Here is an 18,314-nt window from a genome sequence, read left to right on the forward strand (position 1 = left end):
TCAACCTGGCTAACACCACCTCCTCACGGCGAGTGTTTCGACATGATGTTACCCACTTCATTGGTGTTGACTTTATATTCCTCAATTTGTTAATTAGAGGAACTAATTCCCAGTTTCTTATCCACTGGGACACAAACTTTGATCTAAGAAAACTTTTCCAGTCTGAGGGCAGAATAATTTCATACTTATCGTCCAGTAACGTGGCATCTTTAGCAGCCCTGCCAGCGGTTTCATAGTTACTTATCCCAGTGTGACCCAGGATCCACAGAAAAATGATTGATTTGTGACTGCGTCCAGAGGGGTATAGAGCTTCTTGAGTCAGAACAGATAATCACTTTCTTTTCTTTACTATTCAATAAGTACTCCATTGCTTTTTTAATTGCAAATAATCGGATTTTTAAAGGAGTCATAAATGGATGTAGCCATGTTCAGATATTTTAACTCATCCTTATAATTATTTTATGACATATTTTTACCAAAAAAAAATCCTTTCTCAGGATACCAACATGAAAGGTATTAAAAGTAGATTTGAACCAAAGAGCTCATCTCTTAGCTCTTATGTGTTTTTTTTTTAACCAACCCTCCTGGTATCCAAAGAGGACAGTTTGTCAGTATAACAATTCTGCCAAAAAAGGAAATCATTAAAATGATTTATGAGAGAATTTTTTTTTTTTTCTTAAATTAAATGAAACTGTATTTACTGTTTTTAGGGAGTTGAAATACCTGAGTTGAACAATAACAGTACGTTTCTAATCTATAACTCTAAGGATGCTGCTGGTGAATATGCTTGTACTGCTAGTAATGGAGTTGGGAAAAGCGACACGAAATCTATAATTACCCACATCCTATGTAAGCTATTCTTAGTTAGAGATAACAATGATCTGATGAAACTTCTAGAGAGCTTTATTTGATTTTCCAGTATTTTAAGACTTAAATCATCTTCCATTAGCCAGAGAGAAAATATTGCTGTAATTAAGATACTTTTTATACAAGAAAATGGTAATAATAAACAATAAAAAGATTAAGGTGGTACCGAAAGAGCCGTTGCTGCATAAAATTGAATGCACAGCCATGTAAAATAAATAATAAACTCGTGACTTTGTTTGTGACAAGAGTGATCTTTGTAAGTGTAAAGAGTGATCAGTAATGTGCACTGAATGTACGGCACTGATTTAGTGTTATCTAAGTTGGCCCCTTGATTTTGCTGTGGGAGGAGATGCGAGCTAACAGAAGTTTATTTTAAAAAGCAAAGCCCTATATTTGTGATCATTGCGCTTTCTACGCCAGACAGACCAGATATCTGTTGGTCTTTAGGGCCCAAATGACCTTCTCTTTCACCATTTCTTCTTTCCATTGAAGCAACAAGGGGAAGGTGCCCAAATGTGCGGCGTTGATCCTGCAGGTAATTATACCCTATGACGATTTTGGAATTAGCCACGACCGTTTTCCTTGAGCAGGGGCTTTCCAATTTTATTTTTTTATTATTTTGATGTTGAATGCTTTCAATGGGTCGAATGGTACTGACCCTAGTCTAGCGGCGGATCCTTAAAGAATATTAGGAGAAGATTGATCCAACGAGGCCCATTTTTTTTTGTTTACTAAATAATCAGCCTTGACATTTCCGAGTAGATCTACGAGCTTTGAAATGTTATAGACTAACATCTTTTATTGATCAACTCTATCAGAAGAATATATAGTTTTCTTGACCGCAAATTGTTAAACTTAGGATGGAAGATTTGCGAGGAGATTTATAACGTCGAAACGTTGGCAAAAAGACGAGTTGTTTTATTTGACCGATTACTCTCAAATCTTCCAGCCTAAGTCTATCAGAAGAGTTGGGCACTTCTGATACGGCTGGTTCTGATGTCGGCTAGCCATGCGTTAATGTTGGCTGTTTGTCGATGAATTTAGGAACTCAGAGCTCTTTTTTGTTTTTGTCTGGTTGGCAGTTCCGAAAAGTTTGCACCCTCCCTTCGTTGGTGTATACACTCTTACACCGACAATTGCAGATCCAGTCGATAAATGTGAAGAAATTCATTTTCTGGATACCTTGCCATCTATTGTTGCCAAGCTTTCATTGATGCCCTATAGTTTGCCAGCTGGTTTTTAGGAATTTATACTAAGCTTTTTTGGGAGTTGGTCTGTTGACTTTAAAGAGGTAACGTCTTTTACGTGTGCTCTGTATTTTTTTTAATAGTTTTTGGGTGTTTTTTTTAAGAAATCTGGATTGTGTTTTACACCTTCTTGTGCAGCTTCGTGTTGTCTGTCTAATGGTGTCAAAATTTTTATGAAATTGTAATTGTACCGTGGAGTAACTTTAAAAAAGAAACCTTTCAAATTTTAATTGTAAATTTATAAAATCTTTTATCATAAAGCTTTTACTGTCTATAGTGGAGGCAATAATAGTGAATCTTATTTATTTACAACTATAGTTGTTCAATACGAGTATGTGGGGATTACAGTGTATCTCTTTCAGCCTCGCCCACTTTTTCACTTTGTGAACTGTTCCTGAACTAGACACACTCTATGAAGAATAAAGTTAATTTATTTTATTAAAATTTACTAATAGAATATACTGAATTTCTCAGTTTGCAGCAAAGATAATTTTTTCAAACGTATGAAAAATAAAGAAGATAAAAATTAAATAAGCAAAAAAAAAATCTCAAACGGAAGACTCTTTTCATTTCATTGCTGTCTGCCCTAGATTAAAAGTAATCAGATCAAAATGTTTTGATCAAGAAATATTGTCAAAAGATGATTTAATGAAATATTTAAATGGAGACTATGGCTGGATTACTGTCTTCAGTTACTGTACAATTGCCACAATACTGGGACAAAACATGTTAAAAATTTAGAAGCTATAATTTGTGTGGATCATTATTTGATTTAACTGTTATTATTTATTTATTTTATTATCACTTTTTTGTTTTATTTTTTATTTTATTTTATTTTAGTTTTTACTTATTAGGAGTATCTTTCCTTTATTTACAAAGTTTATATTAACTGTAATGTAATCAATCACGTAATCTATGTAATGTATGAGATGACCAACTCCCCTGATGGTCTATGTCCAGGAGGCAGTTTTTAATGAAATAAAGACTATTACTAAGCCTTTTTTTTTAAAAAAATATTATCAAATAATTTAATGTTTTTATTTAAAAAACGTTAGATCCTCCGAGTGTGAGTGCTGACAAAATTTGGATTCATACTTCTCCAGGATTGAGAACAGTTATCGAATGCAATGTCGATGGAGATCCATCGCCTGAGGTAATATCTACAGAAAATTTTAAATTATATGTTATTAGATTGTCGTTATGCATTTAACGACATTGAAAAAAATTAAAGTTTGCATTTCTTTAATTATTTTTTCTAAAAATTCTGCTTTGAAGATAGTTTTATTTTTAAAATTTAACCAGTACTGGAGAATCTGTTGTCTTTAGCCCTTTTTTTGTCTATTCAGGTTGAATGGTTAATGAATAACAAATCTCTGGTCAAAGATTCTAGAATAAGCTATTTTAAAAATGGAAATACACATGGTATTGTAATTAAAGCTTCAAGAACTAGTGACATTGGTACTTACACGTGTAAAGCCTCAAACCATCTAGGTGAAGTAGAGCTTCATATAGAATTATCAGGTACCTCTTTTGTCACTAAGAATAAATTTTCAATTTTCTACCATCTTAAATTCATGGTTAGCAAGGTAAATAGAAACCCATCTTTTTTAAATATTTCGAGATTGTCATGTGTTGAGTGTAATCCTGAAGATATAATATCCTTTTATCTTCTACCAAAATGTTATCTCGCTCGCATGTGTCTGACTCTTCTACCTCTTATTTAAACTACAAAGACCCCGATGATTAATTTTGAGGATAAATGTCGATCTGTAAATCTACACACAGATTTTTTGTGTAAAATAAAAATACAGTTAAATAAATTAGGTAAATATCTTTACAATACAACAGGCCGTGAAGTATTCTCGCTTCAGATGGACGGTCATTAATAATGTTGCACAGATTATTTTGCCCAGTTTTTTAAAACACTTATTACCTGGCTGGTTTTTTAAAACACTTATTACCTGGCTGGTTTTTTAAAACACTTATTACCTGGCTGGTTTTTTAAAACACTTATTACCTGGCTGGTTTTTTAAAACACTTATTACCTGGCTGGTTTTTTAAAATACTTATTACCTGGCTGGTTTTTTAAAACACTTATTACCTGGCTGGTTTTTTAAAACACTTATTACCTGGCTGGTTTTTTAAAACACTTATTACCTGGCTGGTTTTTTAAAACACTTATTACCTGGCTGGTTTTTAAAAACACCTTGACCAAAAGTGAATAACCAAAGCACAATTAAAGAGCTTGGTGCAAAAAGGAGTAATCTACAGTTTTTTAAAATTTTTAGTAGGGACAAAAAGCTAAATATGCTTTAAGATGTATTCCTTATGTTGTGTCTGCTGTAAGGATTAGTTAATATATTGTGATGAGGTCATTTGGGACTCAATTTGAACTTTCTAGGGCATTTTTTAAGCTTGCTATAAGCAAAAGTTATTTTGAGCTAACTCTTTTTTGCAACAAAATCATAATTTTCAGTAAAACTTCCGAGTACATATTAAGTACTTTAGTCAACAAGATTTCTTGTTTTTGAGCTTTTAAGTGGCATTTTGTGTCTTGTCGAAGCGAATGTTAGATATATTATTATGCCTGTCAAAAAGAAAAATAATAATATCTACCCGGGTTCGAATCCAGCAGCTGACCCTTAGATTTTCTCTTCCTAGGAGCTTCTTACAGCTCACTGTCCGGTGATGGACAGTGTTGTCTGTAACGAGAGAACACTGTCCGGAGGTCGGTAGTGCACTGGAAAAAGCTCCGGGCGCTAATAACCTCAGCTGTTGATGCGCCAAAAAAAAAAAAAAATAATAATATCTACCTAATATAAACATTAAAGAAACCTAATAAAAAATTTTTTGTTTAATTGATGGCGTCATCTTTTCTGTTTGGAGCAAAAGAAAGTTATCTGCAGTAGAAAACTCATTTTTGCTCCAAATCTAACCTAGGTTAGAGAATAAGTAATATAAGTAATAATAAACAAGTCTGCATAAAGACTCGTTTATGCACCAAAAAATGTGGAGTTGAACATACAGTAGGGGGCGCCACTAAACACACTATCTGAAAAAAATGTAGATAACTCCTTTTTGCACCAAGCTATTCAATTATTTCTCTGAGATAATGTTTTGGGATGCTAAAAGCTAGGATGATGAAACCAACTGGATTCGAATCACGTTTCTAATCTGTGTGAGGCAAAGTATAATTCTATTATTATCTGTGAATCATAAAATCTGTTTTGTTTTTCTAAAATATTTTTTTAAACTAATAAATTGTCTGTTTTAATTGTCTATTTTCTAGCCTTACCAAACATAGCTCAGTTTAAATCTATCCAAAATAAATCTGAAGATAGAGTAACTTTAGTCTGGGAAGTAGAAAGTTACTCGCCGATTGTACAGTATCATTTATTATTCAGGCAGCAACAGGTAAGTTATTATAAGTTTTATTAAATTGAATTTTAGTAAAAAACTTTTATTCTCACAAATATCTTGGATAATTGTAAATCATTCAGCGTATTTAATTTTATTGCTGGACAATATCTGTGTTTCGGTCTGTCAATGAATGCTTCTTTCTCGTTTTACTGAATCTTTAAGGTAATCAATAAGTGAGAGAGAAAGAGAAAAATAAGAAATAGTTGTTAACAAACATTGCAGAAACTTGATGGAATAGATATTGTTAATGATGAAAATCTGGAATTGAAAAACCATCTCAAAATGCAGACAATTCTCAAATGATTCGATATTTAAAAAGAAACTCTTATAAGTTCAATCCTCTAAGGAACATAAGTCACTATTATTATTATTATTTCTCACTCCTGATTCCAGTTCAATAGTAATCCCAGTAACTGGACCAAGCTAACTATACCTTCGGAAGATTCAAATGGTGCGCCAATACATACACAATCCTATACATTGATTGCACTAGAAAAAGCATCTTTTTACGAAGCTTGCATTATTTCGAAGAACATTTTCGGTTGGAGTAAACCATCTAATATTTATAGGTTTTGTACGCCTGGTGTGAATGGTAAGTAAAATTAATAAACACCTAGTTTTACAGATTTAATTTGTTTTCTTTGATTTTTGATTTTTTTTTAATTTTCATTTAAACAGAAAAAGTTTTAGAAAGAGAAGATGAAGTAGTAACAACTGAAGAGGGAACGGAAAGTAATACAATTACAGATTTTCTATCAGGTAATAATAATCATTCATTTAATTAGTTTCTCACCGGAACTTTCTCGTCTAATCTTTATCTAAACACACACTTACACTTATCACCTGATAATCCTCTCTTCCCACCTGATAATCCTCTCTTCCTACCTGATAATCCTCGCTTCCTACCTGATAATCCTCTCTTCCTACTTGATAATCCTCTCTTCCTACTTGATAATCCTCTCTTCCCACCTGATAATCCTCTCTTCCCACCTGATAATCCACTCTTCCCACCTGATAATCCTCTCTTTCCACCTGATAATCCTCGCTTCCCAACTTCTTCCTAGAGAGTGTGACAGCGCTGGCTGTTTATTCTCATAATGTCCTCGTATCTGGTTGTAGCGTTGAGCTAGCACGATGACATGACTCGTATTATATGTTCTAATATTCACATTTACTAATGTATATACTCGTAGTCTACAGTTGCAAATAAACAATTGACAGTAATAAAAAATAATAATTATTTTACAATTGGAAGCAATTTTTTCCAGTTGTTATTGCGCTGAATTTTCACGCAGGGATCCTATAGGTTTTCTGTTCCTCGGAGATGACTGCCCGGTGACAGTGTTGTATATAACAACAGCACACTCTCAAAAACCGATATATAATGATATGAAATAAATAAAAAAAAGTAAATTAATGCCTTTTTTTTTTTAAGGGGGCTTTATGTACAACCTACCAAATTAGGTGTCGTGGAAGGAGGCGACTAGCAAACATACTTTACTACAAAGTTCTCATATTAAACATTAAATACAATCTAAGGCTTAGGGAATCGAACCCACTAAACCAACAATACATCTTAGCATTGCGGGTCTAGCCTAAAACCGCCAAACATACTTTACTACAAATTTATCATATTAACCATTAAATAAAATACAAAGCTTAGACCAGGGGAATCGAACCCACTAAACCAACAATACACCATAGCTCTGCGGGTCTAGCCTATAACCGTTCGGCTATCGTGGCGCTTTATTTAATTAATTATGTACATATCCATTTATTTACTTAATAAAAATCCCAAACCAGCCGATCTAATAGAATCTTCTAAAGAAACATTTAGCTCTATCTAGCAGTTTTAGAAAGATGGTTTAGAAATTGAAGAATAAACTTCAAATCAAATAATCTTAATAACAATTAGTTAATATTGAAATTTCTTAAAATAAAAGTTATTTTTAAAATAATTTAAATTTCAGATTATGTGACGGATTACGAAAATGAAATATATGAAATTCGTATATCTCAAGGAGAGCGATTAATCATGTTTCCTTCACATTTCTTATTAATATTAATGTCAGTCGTTATTAGACTAAAATTGGAGTAGGAGATTAGAGAAATGTACATTGAAGCAACTGATTCTTCATCTCTTAGCAACACGTAAGAGCAAGATCAATCCATGATCGAGGATTTAAAGAGAGGGCAAATCATAAAAATGTGTAGCTGTATTTTTTCTTTTTCTTTTTGTAAATAAAGTTCTAACTTGTAAATATCTTTTAATAAATAAAATGTAAATTATTTTGTAAGAAAGAATTAATGTGCTGTTTATTTGATTTTAGTAAGAAATAATGAAATATCCTTTTTATTCATTCACTATTCCTTGAAGTCAATTGAAGTCTAGAATAGTTACGATAACTGTCTGAACTGTGGCATACCTGTATACTTTCATTTTTTCAAGAAATCAGTAAACTAATTTTGTTACAGTAAAAGTTCTCGGTTATAAAAATTTCTCGACTCAAATAAAATACATGTATTTGGCAAGTATACCTTGCTGTCCAGATTAGTTAAGTTTGAAAAATAGATTCTTGACTGATGACCTCTTTTCAGTATAGTGTCTTTAAACACTATTAGCTAGAATGGCCAGCATATTACAGTATTTTGGCACTCAGCATCGATATCAATACCAGAGCTAGAATATACGTATTGGGTCGCTCTGAATTACAACAGGAACTTGAAAAATGAAGGAAAAAGTGGAAAATATTAGCTAGAATGGCCAGCATATTACAGTATTTTGGCACTCAGCATCGATATCAATACCAGAGCTAGAATATACGTATTGGGTCGCTCTGAATTACAACAGGAACTTGAAAAATGAAGAAAATGTGGAAATTTTTCGTTCGAATGACTATTAGTTCAGGTACTAGTACTAGTTCTGGCCTAAGTAGGTTTGGTCTTTACCTTGAAGCTGCCTTTTCCTGGACAAACTAGCTGATCCAGTTGTGTAAGTTACAACTATTTAGGTCATTATGTATTGTTAAAAGTGTACTAAAATATCCCAGTATGAATTCTCCTGGGTTTTGCTCAAGAAAACTAGGAGGAATGTTGTTGATTGGTAGGGAATTCTAGAGATAAAAGAAGGGAAAAAGTTCACTACAGATTAAAGAATGTATTAAACAGTAAGGATGAAATTGGCAATAATCTTTCCTCGTTTTACCTTTGAAATTAATAAGTTAGAAAGAGAAAAATATTGTCAAATCTTTTCAACGTTACGCTTTTTCAGGCACTTTTTGATGATCAACCCTCATATAACTATCCTACCGGACAGATTAAATACAGATTTTTGTAGGCAAAGATAGTCGTTGTCTTTATCAAAATACCCATTTCCAACCTAAACTAGCTGATGGATCAACATTTTTTCTTAGTTCATCGTGATGAGTGGAAAAAAATATTTTAGTACACTTTTAACAATACATAATGACCTAAATAGTTGTAACTTACACAACTGGATCAGCTAGTTTGTCCAGGAAAAGGCAGCTTCAAGGTAAAGACCAAACCTACTTAGGCCAGAACTAGTACTAGTACCTGAACTAATAGTCATTCGAACGAAAAATTTCCACATTTTCTTCATTTTTCAAGTTCCTGTTGTAATTCAGAGCGACCCAATACGTATATTCTAGCTCTGGTATTGATATCGATGCTGAGTGCCAAAATACTGTAATATGCTGGCCATTCTAGCTAATATTTTCCACTTTTTCCTTCATTTTTCAAGTTCCTGTTGTAATTCAGAGCGACCCAATACATATATTCTAGCTCTGGTATTGATATCGATGCTGAGTGCCAAAATACTGTAATATGCTAGCCATTCTAGCTAATATTTTCCACTTTTTCCTTCGTTTTTGAAGTTCTTGTTGAAAATCAGGGCGACCCAGTAAGTATATTCTAGCTCTGGTATTGATATCGATGCTGAGTGCCCAAATACCGTAATTTACTGGCCATTCTAGCTAATATTTTCCACTTTTTCCTTCGTTTTTGAAGTTCTAGTTCAAAATCAGGGCGACCCAGTAAGTATATTCTAGCTCCGGTAATGATATCGATGCTGAGTGCCAAAATACTGCAATTCACTGGCCATTCTAGCTAATATTTTCCACTTTTTCCTTCGTTTTTGAAGTTCTAGTTCAAAATCAGGGCGACCCAGTAAGTATATTCTAGCTCTGGTATTGATATCGATGCTGAGTGCCAAAATACTGTATTTTGCTGGCCATTCTAGCTAATATTTCCCACTTTTTCCTTCGTTTTTGAAGTTCTAGTTCAAAATCAGGGCGACCCAGTAAGTATATTCTAGCTCTGGTATTGATATCGTTGCTGAGTGCCCAAAACCGTAATTTACTGGCCATTCTAGCTAATATTTTCCACTTTTTCCTTTGTTTTTGAAGTTCTTGTTGAAAATCAGGGCGACCCAGTAAGTATATTCTAGCTCGTATTGATATCGATGCTGAGTGCCAAAATACTGTATTTTGCTGGCCATTCTAGCTAATATTTCCCACTTTTTACTTCGAATTTGAAGTTCTTGTTGAAAATCAGGGCGTCCCAGTAAGTATATTCAAGCTCCGGTATTGATATCGATGCTGAGTGCCAAAATACTACAATTCACTGGCCATTCTAGCTAATATTTTCACTTTTCCTTCGTTTTTGAAGTTCTTGTTGAAAATCAGGGCGTCCCAGTAAGTATATTCTAGCTCTGGTATTGATATCGATGCTGAGTGCCCAAATACCGTAATTTGCTGGCCTTTCTAACTAATATTTTTCACTTTTCCTTCGTTTTTGAAGTTCTTGTTGAAAATCAGGGCGTCCCAGTAAGTATATTCTAGCTTTGGTATTGATATCGATGCTGAGTGCCAAAATACTGTAATATGCTGGTCATTCTAGCTAATATTTTCCACTTTTTCCTTCGTTTTTGAAGTTCCTGTTCAAAATCAGGGCGACCCAGTAAGTATATTCTAGCTCTGGTATTGATATCGATGCTGAGTGCCAAAATACTGTAATTTACTGGTCATTCTAGCTAATATTTTTTACTTTTTCCTTCGTTTTTTTTTTTTTTAAACTAGGACAATCTAATATGTATTTTCTAACTCTGCTATTTTTATCGGTGGGAAAAGCCAAAATTTACGAATTAGCTGGTATTTGTAGCTAATATTTAATTATTTAATATTACTTTTTTCCAAATTTGGGTGACTTGATATAAACTTTCTAGTTTTGCTATTGATATAGCTGATAAAAGCCAAAATATACTATTATTTTGCTGGCCATTCTAGCTAACGTTTCTTCAGTTAGATGTTTCGACTTCAAGCAGGAGTACCAGGGATGGAGGAAAAAAAAAAAAAAACACCAGAAAAATTAAATGGAAACACTTTTTTTATTCGAAAAGCATTCGATGAAAATTAAAAATTACTACAAAAATTTGAACATCACCAAATTTTTGTTGTTTTTTTTTTTTAATTTTCTGTCCAAAAAGACTTTTTTAAAAATTTATCTCATTTATTTTGAAATAAATTTAAAGGGGGGAAAAAAATATTTAAAACCCCCTGAAATGAAAAGGATATAAAATACAGTAATACAAAATATTTTTTAAACAAAAAAAAATCTTAATTGTCGTTTTTGAAAAATGAAAAATATTTTATATTATTAAAAAAAAAAGTATAAATAGGAGGGAAAATAATAAATAAAATATTTGACTATAATTAATTTTATAATTATTTATTAATTATCTTTTGAAAGATAAAACAACAGTTTATGGCTGCATGCCAGAATAAAGAATTAAAAAAAAAAAAAGAAAGAAGAAAGAAACCTAATCTGTACAATAATTTAATAATAAATATTATTATTATTTATTAATTATTTTTTAATTTATAGAAATGCTTGGTTTTTTTTTTTTTTAATTCAAAAATTCTGACCTACCATTCAAGGGAGGAATTGAATAATTGGGTTTCTTTTGTTCCATAAAGGACATTTATTTTTAAATCACCCTGCACATTTCAGCATACAACCTTAAATAGTGTTTTGTTCTGAGTAATTTCTGTCTTTCTTTTATTTTGTTTTCTTTACTTAAAGTCATTAAGTATTTTTTTATAAAGAATTATTTTGTTTTCTTTGTTTTCTGTTCTTAATTTATACAGCCACATTTATTAAATATTAATTATTTTTACCATTTAAAAAAAAAAAAAATCAATTATTTACTTATGCTTTTTTTTTAGTATACAGGAAAATAAGCTCCTGTGGTAATTTCTTAATTATTCTTTATCCCTCTTTTCGAAAAAAAAAAAAAAAAATTAAAAAAGGAAAAAATACATTATGAAAAATGTATTAAAAAGTCACATTTTGGCTTAAAATATATTTTATATATATATTTACGTAATTTTATATATATATTTTTTTTTTTGCTTTTTTTAAATTATTATTATTTTTTTTTTGATTATATTACAATATTCTACAGGGTTTACAGCTATGATACACCATGCATTTTTTTTGTCTCTTTTCATTTTTTAATTAATTAATAAATTTTTTCCCCGAATTTTATTTTGAAATTATACAGTTTTTTTTTTTTATAATAGACACCTTAAACACAAATTATATTAACACTGTATACATGGATCTTTTGCCTCTTTTATTTTTAGTAAATAATTTTTTTTTTTTTTTTTCTTCGCGCGAAGTTTCTTATGACCACATATCTATTCTAATAATTGAATAGGCAAATAAGATCTCACGTTGCGTACCTGTGTAATAAGGATAAGTGTACCATCATAACAAGTACTAGCAGAAGATTTACGGGTCTTGTTAACAGACTTTCATTTTTTTTTTTTTTTTTAAATTAAATAACAGCTCCTGTTTTTTTATGTTTTATTATTCTTTGAAAAAATATTCTAAAAAAAAATTATTGTTATTATTGATTAAGGATCAAATTTTTGGGTGAGTAATTTATAATAATAATAATTTATTAAGTAAAAATCATCCTAGATCATCATCGTTTTTAATATGCAACGCCATATAATGTGATACGCAACGGTGGATACTGAATGTCCTATTTGCAACAAGAGGATATGTGGTTTTTATGTGAAGGAAAAAAAAGAAAGTATAAACAATAGAAAGCATAAATGTGAATAAAAGTAATTGAAAAGGATAATGTAAGATAAATTATGAGAAAACAATATTTACCAAAGTATGAATATGATCTTAAAAAAAGAAAAAGCTGCAATAAACAAAAAAAAATTCGTCTTATGAATATTTACATTAATTTTCTTTTTTGTTTTCTTTAATTAACCATTTAGTAATTGTTTTAGAAAAATATACTATAATGTTTTCTTTTTTTTCAATTTGATTACATTTTTCTCTTTTATCATATTTTCACAAAGCACAATTTTTAAAAAACAATAAAAGAAATGGTTTTTTTTCGTTTTCTTTCAGGTTTTTCCGCGCACACTTTCTCAATTTATTTATTTCTCATTTTTTTGTAACTCTTGTAACTATTTACATTATGATAAATGAAAAGAAAAAGGAAGAAGAAATTAAAAAATTAAGGGTGATTTGAATAAAAAATGAGTCAATCAATGCTCTAAGTAGTTGCTCAATCTTGCTCAATCTTGTAAATCAAAGAATTACTTACCTCTTTTTTTTTTTTTTTATAAGAAAAATATATACTCTATTAACTTTAGTAAGGTTATTAAATATTGAATTAAAATATCTATTGGTGGTGATGGAAAAATGAATTTAAAAATAGATGATACAGATTGATAAGGTACCTCCAAGGCTTTTGGGTTCTTTTAGGCCTTATAGCTGGTGGTTAGAATGTGTTAAGCAGTTCTCAGCAAAAAAAAGGGGCGATATCCCTTTTTTTTTTTTCAGGGTAACTGGTATTTTGCCTTTACGCGATTGGATGGCAAAGAGATGCTGGACAAAGTTTGAAAGTTGTAATAAAAATGAGGAAAATGATACGGGTTTGGCAAATGAATGGATGGACAAATATTTTGGAAAGGAAACTAAAGTGATGCGGAATGAAGACCTTGCCAGAAGTGAGTGGAACAGTCGAGTGGATCATCCTAGGAGACTGAAGAGAGGTTCTGACTGAAGAAATGGTAAAACTCACTGTGGTTTTGACTGCTATAAAATGAAAGCCGTTGTTAGGAGATTCAAGAAAATTTGGGGAAATCGGTTCTAGGGCAGTAACTTCTGTGAAAAACTATGGATAGGGGGAGCCACCCAGTATTCACTTGATTTTGAACTTGTCCAAGGTGTAACCAAGAGCATCTTGCAAAACATTAGTTTAGCAATGGTTTTGAAGAGAGTTTCAAATGAACACTGGTATAATAATTCCAGAACTGTACGATATTAAAAGTGTGCACAAATACCAGAACAGAGGGAGACTCGTTGTACTATGCTAAAAGTCTCTTTGCGTCTGGAGGAGAAGTACCATGAACTCAAAACCCGCTGGATTAGCTGGAATATTGTAACCAAAAAAGAGGTCATACCTAAAGAAAAAAAAGGGCAACTGGAAAAAAGATTGGACTTAGCAAAAAAAGCTTTTCACCTAGGAGTTATTAGCTTTTAAAAGCTCCTTTTTAGATTCAATTTCTGGGGAAATATTACCCTTCCAGTTGCTCCAAAATCTGTTCTCCTGATTGGTATCAGGAGTAAAATAAACCTTATTAACATTCGCCAAAATGGCACTCGTAGATTGTACGCTAAGACCAATAGTAAAGTAATTGCTCAGTCGGTTTTTAACAAGTCAAATACCAATCAGCCTGAGTAGAAACCAATTTTCCTAAAATTAGAACTAGAAGCTTGCAACACACGTAAATCTAAACAGGTTACATCATGCTTTCATGTTAGGTTAACTCAAATGATGGATTTTTTTTTTTTTAAATAATTAACTATTTACGCTTTAGCAAAAAAAGTAGATACTCATTTTTCATTCATAAAACACCCAATCTGTTTCTTGTAATAAAATAATAAAATAATAATAATAAAATGAATATTTTAAAAAAAATTTAGGTGACTGTATATTCATTGAAAAATGCAAAAGTTTATTTTTATTTATTTTTTTTATTAATTTGCAAATTGTTATAAAATTTTCAATTAATGCAATAAAACACTTTAATGCTTCACTTGATCTATTAATATATTAATTTTTTGTATTATTGTTTTTTGTTGAAGTTTTTACTTTTTTTTTTTTTTTTTACAATTTAACTAAATTTTAGGCTGTTTTTTTTTTGGAAAATTTTACCAACACATTTTCTTTTTTCCCTTTAGCTCCATTTCTTTTTTTTCTTCTCGTTTGTTTTGTGTTTCTACTTTTTTTTTTTTTAATTACACAAAAAGAAGCAGAACAATGTTGTCTAGGCCGTCCCACAAAATTAACTAAAAAATACCTCCCAAAATAGTTTTTTAAATTTTTTTTTTATGTTCATATTAATTAATATTTACAATAATTACACATTTTTTTTTTAATTTAAAAAAAGAGGACTTTTCTTTAAAAATTAATTAATTATTTATTGACATTGAAAAAAGTTATTTTTTTTTTTTGGAATTATTTTTAATTAACTCCTCTTTTTCTCTCTCTTAATTGCTACACAAATTCGTCATTTATATATAATATATTTATATATATATTTATTTTGTTTTATAATCCATCAAAATGATTAAATACATCAAATTGTTTAATAACATTTAGACCGTTTTTTTTTATAAAGAAAGTAATTAATACTTTATTCTTGTTTTTTATCGGCCTTTTTCTTAAGTAATATTTGCACGGACGAATTCCTTTTTTCTTTTTTCTTTTTTTTAATTATTTATTATTTTCTTTTATCTACATTTAAAAAAAAACAAAAAAAATCAAAAATAATGAGATCAAAAAACATTTACACTGAACATGAATCACATAATTATTGAAATAGTTTTCCTTTTTTTTTGTTTAATTTTTATTTATTTTTTTAAAAAGGGATTTTTTTTTTTTAGAAAACAATATTTATTAAATTATTATTATCATTAATTATTTATTAATTTTATTTTACAAATTTTTTTTTAATTTTTTTTTTTTTGTATATATAACATACATAAAAATCATTTACATTTTTTTTTTTTTTTTGGAAGGGAAGGGATAAAAATAAAGGTGGTCCAAGCACACCTTTGTGGCACTGTGACAAGTAATTATTTTTTTTTAGATTTAGCACTTAAAATACGACAGCAAATAAAAATCTTTGGCACAATTTTTGGGGCAGGATTATTCTACAGTTTAATTAGGGTTTAAAATAGTTTGTAAATGATTTTCATGTAGATTATAAGAAGTAGTAGTGGGGTGAGGTGGGGACATTTTTAATTAATAAAATGTCTTAAAAATTAATTTTTTAAAGTTGAGCAAACACACGAAAGTGTTTTAAATAAGTCCATTTTTTAATTTTTTTTTTTTTTTTTTTTAATTATATACCCTTAAAATATGTACACACCTTTGGTACACTCGCGACTAGGCCACTTTTTCTATATCAGTTTCTCATTCTTTTCTCTCATTTTACGTCGAGTATATTTGCGTTTATCATTTTCTTTATCATTTCTCATGAGACTTCTTCTTCTTCTTTTGCACCGTCGGTCCTAAGTTCCCTTGTGATTAGGGTTTTGGATGGAGAATCATTTGGTAGGGTAAAACTATTTTTAAAAAAAAAACACCCAAAAAAAAATTGAGAGTATGAACTAAATAAAAAGGTAAAGTTTCAGGATTTTTTTCTTATGGTTTTCTTCTTCGAGGAAGGGGGGGGGAAAGGGTTAACTAAGGAAGAAAAACATTTTTTTTTTTCTTCTTTTAGACGGCGGTTGAGCGATACAAGGGACTCTGTTCGGACCCTGGCAGTTAGAGTCAGACAAGATGTGAATCTGTATCTAATTGTGAGCCTGCGTTATAGTTGAACGTGGACAATAATGGCGGTGCTGAGAGTACTGTAACGTCTGGTGGTGGGACTGTGCGGCTCGTCGGTGCCGGCAGTGGTGGAACTGTCGGCGGCACGGACAATGGCGGTCCGGCGAACTGTACCGGCGGTGGATACGCCACGTATCTTGGATCTCCGCCCACTGTATAGTAGCCTTCTAGGCCGGTGGATCCACACGAGGGTACACCAACGCCTACGCCTAAGACAAATTCACAAAATTCTTTTTTTGATATCTTAATGGTATAACAGGACAAGAATGTAATAAAGTGGAATAAATGTGCCATTTAATAATGATACAAACCTCCATTTTGATTGTAAGTATTATTACGATGAAGTCCTATTGGTTCCAGTTCTTTCATCTGGTGTTGTATATCATAGCCGGGATATTGGAACGGATATTCAACCTGATCGATCAGGTAAGTACTTGCAGCAGGTTTCCTTGCATCATCCTGATAACAGAACATTATCACGAATTATCACCAACGAATATTTTATATTCTGTTTAACATTTAAGCATTTAAAAGAAGAGTAACTTTGAACAACAAAAAATATACATTGAAAAACGAAAGTAATTTAGATCGATCGCATGCTACATCTTAATATCTTAATATTATGTATTTATTTATTTGAGGACTCACGTCCTGTCTCAAATACAGTTGGGAACAGCATAAATTAATATAAATATACAGGGTGAACCAGTAAGTATTGTCAATAGGCCTACTGCGTGTAGTACATCTAAAGTGGAGTTTAATGACGTATTGGCCAACTTCATATTTTCCTCTGTTCTTGAGTGACGTCACTTTAAAGTTTTTTTCTAAAATCATTACTTTTTTTTCCAATAAAAATGTTATTACTCAGAAAGTTTTAGTCCGAATTTGATTCTGATGACACGGTTAGAAAGGCAGATAAATTTTCTAAAAATTGATACCATTTTGAAGCATAAATTATTCTCCAAACTGCCTTAATCTTTCACCGGAACCTAGGAAAATAAAAGTAATCGAAATTTTTAAGAAAACTCATTAGGCTCTTATGTGATCATTTTTAGACCTAGTTTCTGGCACTTTTTTTACAAAAGTTTCCTTGTCTAATGGGCTTTCAAACGGTATATCATTTTACAGGATTCCTTTTATCTTCTTATGAGAAATTACGTTTGTTTGGCAAGAAAACGTGTTCACGAGCATACAGCAGTGATATTGTATTGTGTTGTTTAATTCATTAAACTCTTGTGGATGGAGCTGTAGTCAATTTTTAAAGTAGATTGTCTTAAAATAAGGTAGTCTAAGGTTACTTATTGCACATTAACAAAAAAAAAAAAAAAAAAAATTCTAAACTGAAATATTTGACAAAATGTTAGAAAATATTTTAAACAAGTGCTATTTTTATAATCGAAGGCTAATTTGCTTAGTTTCAAAATCTAACATTTTGTCAAATATTTCAGTTTAGATTTGTTTCCTAGGTTCCGGTGGAAGATTAAGGCAGTTTTGGAGAATAATTTATGCTTCAAAATGGTGTCAATGTTTAGGAAATTTATCTGTCTTTCTAACCATGTCATCAGAATCAAATTCGGACTAAAACTTTCTGAGTAATAACATTTTTATTGGGAAAAAGTAATGATTTTAGAAAAAAACTTTAAAGTGACGTCACTCAAGAACAGAGGAAAATATGAAGTTGGCCAGTACCGTCATTGAACTCCACTTTAGATGTACTATACGCAGTAGGCCTATTGACAATACTTACTGGTTCACCCTGTATACAAACATAAGCACAATAAAAAACTGAAAGAAACACTTTGAATTAAGTCATTGAAATACCACAAAGGAAT

General features: G+C 30.9%; 2 protein-coding genes across 3 annotated transcripts in view; one reads left to right on the top strand and one right to left on the bottom strand.

Annotated features, from left to right (window-relative positions):
* Nucleotides 1-7,838, top strand: part of LOC141455644 (neuronal growth regulator 1-like) — a 44,594-nt gene extending 36,756 nt beyond the window's left edge. The window contains exons 5-11 of the mRNA XM_074130866.1: nucleotides 711-849; nucleotides 3,170-3,267; nucleotides 3,461-3,635; nucleotides 5,404-5,528; nucleotides 5,928-6,126; nucleotides 6,213-6,293; nucleotides 7,505-7,838. Of these exons, the coding sequence (XP_073986967.1) occupies nucleotides 711-849; nucleotides 3,170-3,267; nucleotides 3,461-3,635; nucleotides 5,404-5,528; nucleotides 5,928-6,126; nucleotides 6,213-6,293; nucleotides 7,505-7,632 (945 nt within the window). The 3' untranslated portion in view covers nucleotides 7,633-7,838. The remainder of the gene's footprint in view (nucleotides 1-710; nucleotides 850-3,169; nucleotides 3,268-3,460; nucleotides 3,636-5,403; nucleotides 5,529-5,927; nucleotides 6,127-6,212; nucleotides 6,294-7,504) is intronic.
* Nucleotides 7,839-12,036: 4,198 nt separating this feature from the next.
* The window catches only part of LOC141455642 (nephrin-like), a 258,998-nt gene continuing 252,720 nt past the window's right edge, over nucleotides 12,037-18,314 (bottom strand). For both annotated transcript variants that reach the window (XM_074130861.1, XM_074130862.1), the window contains 2 exons: nucleotides 16,794-16,941; nucleotides 12,037-16,712 (listed from right to left, as the gene is read on the bottom strand). In XM_074130861.1, coding sequence (XP_073986962.1) covers nucleotides 16,423-16,712; nucleotides 16,794-16,941 — 438 coding nt within the window. In that variant the 3' untranslated portion in view covers nucleotides 12,037-16,422. The remainder of the gene's footprint in view (nucleotides 16,713-16,793; nucleotides 16,942-18,314) is intronic.

Source organism: Rhodnius prolixus, unplaced genomic scaffold, assembly GCF_049639745.1.
Source record: "Rhodnius prolixus isolate KJV_2025 unplaced genomic scaffold, Rpr scaffold_4, whole genome shotgun sequence".
Classification (NCBI taxonomy): Eukaryota; Metazoa; Arthropoda; class Insecta; order Hemiptera; family Reduviidae; genus Rhodnius; species Rhodnius prolixus.